General features: G+C 48.1%; 2 protein-coding genes across 3 annotated transcripts in view; one reads left to right on the top strand and one right to left on the bottom strand.

Annotated features, from left to right (window-relative positions):
- Positions 1–6,942, bottom strand: part of CDH23 (cadherin-related 23) — a 797,360-nt gene that overhangs the window by 101,793 nt on the left and 688,625 nt on the right. Inside the window, exons 36-37 of the mRNA XM_015422891.1 lie at positions 707–928; positions 461–580 (exon numbers count right to left, since the gene is read on the bottom strand). Coding sequence (XP_015278377.1) covers positions 461–580; positions 707–928 — 342 coding nt within the window. The remainder of the gene's footprint in view (positions 1–460; positions 581–706; positions 929–6,942) is intronic.
- The window catches only part of LOC107120255 (chromosome unknown open reading frame, human C10orf54), a 32,684-nt gene continuing 30,240 nt past the window's right edge, over positions 4,499–6,942 (top strand). For both annotated transcript variants that reach the window (XM_015422902.1, XM_015422903.1), the window contains exon 1: positions 4,499–4,688. In XM_015422902.1, coding sequence (XP_015278388.1) covers positions 4,622–4,688 — 67 coding nt within the window. In that variant the 5' untranslated portion in view covers positions 4,499–4,621. The remainder of the gene's footprint in view (positions 4,689–6,942) is intronic.

A 6,942-nucleotide genomic window follows, 5' to 3' on the forward strand; every position in this document is an offset into this window, starting at 1 on the left:
CATTAGGCCCTGCCAGAAACTCTGAGCCCTGGCAGCTGCCCCATCTAAGGTATGTTGATGCTGGCTCTGTATACAATACTGGTAACTGACTAGCAGAGAGATGACTTTGCTGTACAAACTTCACAGAATGGGAAAGCATTAATTTCAGTAACAGTTGCTTTTCATTAAAAAATGTTGGAGGGGTATGACTGTGAGTGAGATAACAGTAAACAGCAGTTGGGGTGGATCTAGCCATCCTCTACAGAGTCTTCTTTCAGCCTACAGAACCTTCCTCCAACTTAAAGTGGCACTTTCTGCAACGGAAGAGCCACTTGAGTTGGAAGATGACTCCTTACTCTGGAGGAAGGCTCTGCTCAAAGGTTTGGGAGGAGCGCGGTAGGGTCTACCACACTGGGAAGTCCTTCTAGAGATGTGCTTGCTATTCATAGGGTTCATGCTTTTCTGCACAGAAGATACATACCGTTGTGGTGGAGGTGAGACGGCGCGAAGGGATTGGACATTGGTCTGTGGCTGTGACTATCAGAGTGTAGCGCCCATGGCTTATTTCATAGTCCAGTTCTTTAACTGTGCGGATTTGTCCCTAAAATGAGAAATAAACAAACACAAAGAGTTGGCTTTCAACAGTGAGGGCAGCCTCTCATGGAATGTGGACTGGGGGGCACAGCATGGTGGTGCAAAGAAAGCAGTGGTGTGCTCACATACTAACCGTAGTGCGGTTTATGTGGAAGGTGCCCATGATGTTGCCCTCTGTGATGGAATACGTAACTGTGCCATTCAGTCCTTCATCCAGATCCACTGCACTGATGGTGATAAGGATGGCATTGAGCATGCCTGGGCCTTCATCAAGTGTCACTTCATACTGCTGCTGCTGGAACACTGGGGCATTGTCATTCTCATCCAAGATGCTTACATACACTGTAGTAGTAGCCTGTGGGCAAACACAGATACACTTGGAATCATGCAAGGAAAAGGGAGAAAGGAACCAGATGTGAGCCAACATTTTAAGATCTCTTTGTACTGCTATGTAATGTTGGCCCTACAGGGCATCAAAGACATCAAAATATAAACCTGGTGCCAAAGTCTGCTGATGGTATTCAAGAGACAGGGCAAGGGAAGGAATTAATTAAGTCAGGAACATCAAGTAAGTGATAGATCAAGGAGCATCAAGTAAACAAGACTTATTTTCAGATAAGAGATACCAAATAGATCTGTTGGTACTTTTCATGAAGTAATTACTTCTGAAAGTCTGAGGTAGCTTCCAGCCCTTGAATACAACAGTCAGTTAAAGAGGTCATTTAGTGATTAGTACATGTCTGTCAGAAATAAGAGACACCATGGAACTGTGGTGTTCCCTAACAAAAAGAAGGGATGTGATAGGTTAACAAAATACTGAGCCAGGAGAATGATGAGGCATGCTCTTTGAGAGGTCCCATGGGAGTTGGGACACCAAGCTGGTGGCAACCAAGAGCTAGGGCAGTGCCCTCAGAGGTCCTCCAAGAGCTTTCATGAGAGCTACATCAAGGAGCCTTCATCCAACTTGTGGCTCTTCAGCCAGAGGAATACTCCTTAGTCTAGAGGAAGACTACTGATTTTGCTGAGTGGAATAGTAGGAGACAGGCCAGTGACTCAGTGAAATGTTGACCACATGGAAGAGAAACAAAGAGTTCCTGCATCTTAGTGATGAAGAAGGGGAAACTGTGGCAGCAGCACTGATAAACTGAAGTCACGTTTCTGCTCTCTTCAAAACAAAATCTATTATGACCAATGTTCCCTCTAAGCTGTGGAGTCTTGTGAGCAAAAATTCTAATTCGTGAGCTACTGGCATTAAAATTGTGAGCAACAATTTGGGTACTGCATAAATTACATTGCTCTGGAGCCATCCTTCCTGAGCTAAGACAAAAATCTGTGAGCTGAAGACTAAAAAACTGTGAGCTAACTCACACTAACGAAGCTTAGAGGGAACACTGATTATGACTATTGAAAGTGAAAAAAAGAACAGTATGTTGAATATTCATTTTGTGACTGTAATTTTTCTTTGGGGGGGAAAAACCCCTTTAAACTGGAATCTTTAACTGCATTGCCGATGAATAACAGTTACTGAATTCCCTGCTATGGTGTTTTAAGGGATCACAAGCATCCTTGAGACCAGCCATTAGCTAATGTTCTAATAGAATGTCCATACAAATTAACCCTGCCTATTAACCCCCCCAAAACAAAACAAATAAAACAAAAATAAACAACCAAAACTGAGGAGCCAGTATTTCAAACTGTTCTTCAAATTACATGTTCATGGAGTATTTTGAATATCAGGCACTGCCGCCCAGTGTAAGTGCCAGTGCTTTTAAGAATGTGTCTCATGGTTGCCAGCACACTATGACCGATTCCGCAAAAGCAGTTGTTCTGCCCTCGGTCTGATGTTTTCCCCAGTTGTACTGCTCAATTTCCCGCTATTTGGTGAATGGCTGCATTTTGACCCACAGCTCCCCCCAATTTCCCCCACGTCTTCTTGATCCTAAAAAATAAGGATCAAGAAGACTCAGGGGGAATCAGGGGGCATGTGGATCAAAATGCGGTCATCAGCAAATATTGGGAAATTGAGCAGTACAACCATGGGAAATGGCAGACCAAGGGTGGAACAACTGCTTTTGTAGAATCGGTAACAGTCTGCTCAAACCTCTGAAGCTTGGAAAGAGAGATGAGCACTGCCCCTAGAGTTGGATTCGACTGGCTTTCAAGCAAGGGAAACCTTTACCTTTTACAGAAGCCCCTTACAGACTACCATAACTTATTAACTTTTGTGAGCTTTGTTGTTGTTGTTCAGTTGCACAGTCGAGTCTGACCCCATGGACCACATCATGCCAGACCCTGTCTTCCGCCATCCTCTGGAGTTTGCTTAATTTCATGTTCATTGCCTCGATGACACTGTCTAACCATCTCATCCTTTGCCATTCCCTTCTTCTTTTACCTTCAATCTTTCCCAGCATCAGGGTCTTCTCCAGTGAGTGCTCCCTTCTCATTTGGTGGCCAAAGTATTTGAACTTCAGCTTCAGTATCTGACCTTTCAGGGAACAGTCAGGGTTGATTTCTTTTAGGATTGACTGATTTGATCTTCTTGCAGTCCAGGGGACTCTCAAGAGTCTTCACCAGCACCATAATTCGAAAGCATCTATTCTTTGGCGCTCGGCCTTCCTTGTGGTCCAACTTTCACAGCCATACATTACTACTGGGAATACCATCACTTTGACTATGTGGACTTTTGTTGGCAGGGTGATGTCTCTACCTTTTATTATGCTGTCTAGATTTGCCATCGCTTTCCTCCCAAGGAGCAGGCGTCTTTTAATTTCATGGCTGCAGTCACCATCTGCAGTGATGTTGGATCCCAGGAACATGAATTCTGTCACTGCTTCCATGACTTCCCCATCTATTTGCCAAGGAGTGATGGGTCCGGATGCCATAATCTTACTTTTTTTGATGTTGCGTTTCAAGCCAATTTTTGTGCTCTCCCCTTTCACCCTCAGCAAGAGGCTGTTTAGGTCCTCTTCACTTTCTGCCATTCGAGTGGTATCGTCTGCATATCTGAGGTTGTTAATATTTTTCCTGACAATCTTAATTCCAGTTTGTGATTCATCCAGGCCGGCATGTCACATGATGTACTCTGCATATAAATTATATAAGCAGGGTGATAATATACATCCTTGTTGTACACCTTTTCCTATGCTAAACTAATCAATTGTTCCATATGCAGTTTTAACTGTCACTTTTTGCCCTTCATACAGGTTTCTCAGAAGACATGTGAGGTGGTCTGGTCTCTTTAAGGACTTGCCATCCTTTGTTGTGATCCACACAATAAAGCAGAAGTAGATGTTTTTCTGGTACTCCCTTGCTTTCTCCATAATCCAGCGAATGTTGGCAATCTGATCTGTAGTTCCTCTGCCTCTTTGAAACCCAGCTTGTACTTCTGAGAGTTATCTACCTACTGCCAAAGCCTAGCTTGTAGGATCTTGAGTACGACCTTGCTAGAGTGTGAAATGAGTGAGCAGTGACTCATAAGAGCTCAGGCTGAAATAAATTCTGTTAGTGTTTAAGATGCTCCCAGACTGCTATGTAATTCCCCTCTGGAATTATTAACAGTGATTATGACATTCCTTCCCTCGAGATTCCCCCCTCCCCCCACACACACACAAACTATCGGAGCTGGCCTGAACAGATGTTCCCTCATTAGATAAATAGTCGCTGATACTGAAAAGTCAGGAATCGCCCCTAAGCAACAGCTTTTGACCTCCTCCTACTGCTGGGGCTATTGAGTCACTGGGCGCTAGAGCTCGATAAAACTAGTCCCAGCAGGTGACTGGCCGGGGGCCTCCTCCGAGCGCGCTCTCTCGCCTCTGACCTCCTGGGGGTGCTCTTCGCTTCTGCAGCCTGAGGCGCGCAGCGTTTGTGCAGCGGCGGCGGCAGCAGCGCTGGTGAAATTTCCGGAGTTTCGCAGTCCCCCCGGCTGCTTCTGGCCAGCCCCGCGGCGAGTCCCTCGCACGATCCGCGCACGCAGAGCCGCCCGCCCGCCGCCGGGCAGAGCGGACCCGAGCGCCGAGCCGCGTGCCTCGCTGCCTCCGGGACGCACGGCATGGACCGCGCCGGGAAGCGGTGGCTGCTGATGGCGCAGCTGACGTTCGCCTTGGCTGCCTCGCAAGGTAAGGGCAGCCTCGGAGTCGCTTCGCCCATCCCTCGAGCTCCCTTCGCCGCCACGGCTGCCGCGGACAGTCCGGGTGGGTCCTCAGGGGGGGCCCCGGCGCGAGAGAGCCTGGCCCTTCCTTCGCCAGCTGCTGGCCACCCTTTGGGAGGGGGGGGGGCGAAGGAGGCAGTCCCGGGCGAGGGCGCTGCTGCTGTGGACGGGGGAAGTGGGGCCGAGTTTTCACAGCTGTACTACAATCAGGTGTGCCCCCCCCATACTTTGAACCGACTGCCCGCCAAAGGTTTCTCTGCCACCCCAAGCTGATAAGCAGGGCTGGTTAGCCTCTGAGCTAGCAGGGCATCGCCTTGGTCCCCGGGCTTGATGTGAATGGCACTTTTCTTTGGGATGCATAGAAAGGGGCTTGTTTGGAGTGCCGAGAAGAGCATCTTTGCAGTCCACAGCTCTGCCCAGCGTTGCTCTCATTCCTCTGGGTGTGTGCTGGCGCCTAAGGCTGTGAAGTGTCATGCTTGCTATGCCTTTGGCACCCACACACAGCTGCATCATTTACCAGTTTACCTCCCAAGTGCCATCAAAGGAAGCTGTTCAGCAACCACAGCTGCATGAGGATCTGGAGGGGCGGGAGAGCCCACAGCTGGGCACAGGCCAAAGTGCAGGCCTTCAGCTGGTGCTTGGTACCCTCAGGTGAACCTGTTGCAGAGCTATGATTTCACTCATGCATGCCTCAAGTACTTTTTGTTGAACCAGAGGAACTTTTGTTTGTTTGTAATTGTGGCTTCTGAGGTTTGCCGAGAGAAGCTGAGATCATGGCAGATTAAATCACTCATGCCTACCAAACAGTTTTACAGGGAGAGGGATGACAGGAACAATTAACAGATCATTTTAGCATGTAATCACTCCTTCATTTTGCATAAACAGGCAAAGTAATCAGCAATCTTGCGACTTCAATTGTAACGAAATATCAAAATTTCCTCTGAAATATAAGCCAGGCTGGCGTGTGAACATCTATGTAGAGCTATGATTTATTAGATTGCTTAGAGCAAATAACGGTCTTTTAGATTCAGTTAACCATTTATAAAATGATAATATTTATATCCTGTTTTCCAGGGTTACTATGAGGCCAAATTGGATTAATACTGTAAGGCACTTAGCATGCAAAAAGGGTTGTAACAGTAATTATTACCTCCCTGTTGCAGATGCTGACTGACAGGGTGGCTTGGCTACAGCCCCCAGCAAAAGGATGCAAGATAGGACTTCTAGACAGGATGCTAGACAAGATTTCGTCCTCCTCAGGAGTCAGTTTGGGGTGTGCAGACTCTAATCTGGGAGAACCGGGTTTGATTCCCCACTCCTCCACTTGCATCTGGCTGGATGACCTCGGGCAATCCATAGTTCTGGCACAATTGTTCTTGAAAAAGAACAGTTTCTGTCAGAGCTCTCTCAGCCCCACCAACCTCACAGGGTGTCTGTTGTGGGGAGGGAAAGGGAAAGGAGTTTGTAAGCTGCTCTGAGACTCCGAGTGAAGGGTGGGGTATAAATCCAACCTCCTCCTCCTCTTCTTCTCCTCCCTCAAAACATTTAAAGGGGCCCTTTAAATACTTTGGAGAAGCAGGGCCTATACTCCAAGCCACAAATTCACCAACAATGAAAAGCTCTGACAGAACTATGGCTTGCCGAAGGTCATCCAGAAGCTGCAAGTGGAGGAGTGAGGAATCAAACCCGGTTCTCCCAGATTAGAGTCCGCGCACTTAACCACTACACCAAACTGGCTCATAAGCAGGGGGAGGCCGCGTGCGTGCGTGCTTCTCCTCCAAAGCATTTAAAGAGACCCTTTATATACTTTGAGGGAGAAGCAGGGGGGAGGCCGTGAATTTCATCCCTGGGAAGTTAAAAATCTTGGAGGTGGCCAGGAGCCATGCGGGGTTGCCAACATCATCGAGGGGGAGAAAGCTCAGTGGGCCTGGCAGCTAGAAGACACGCCTAGCTCGCTGCCACTGTCATCGACAGGGGAAAGAAGTTTTGGTGAGCCTGGTGGCTGGGAGCCTCATGGGGCTCACTGCTATTGATAGGAGAGAAGTCTTGGTAGGCTGGGAGCCATGCAGACCTTGCCACCATTGACTGGGGGAGGGACCCTTGGCAGGCCCAACAACTGGGACTCATGGAGGGTTCACCAGCATGGCCATTGATGGGGGGAGAAGCCTTGGTGTCCTTGGCAGCCAGGAGCTGTGTGGGCCTTGCTGGTGTGTATATGTGGG

Source organism: Gekko japonicus, unplaced genomic scaffold, assembly GCF_001447785.1.
Source record: "Gekko japonicus isolate JY-2015 unplaced genomic scaffold, Gekko_japonicus_V1.1 scaffold49, whole genome shotgun sequence".
Lineage (NCBI taxonomy): Eukaryota > Metazoa > Chordata > Lepidosauria > Squamata > Gekkonidae > Gekko > Gekko japonicus.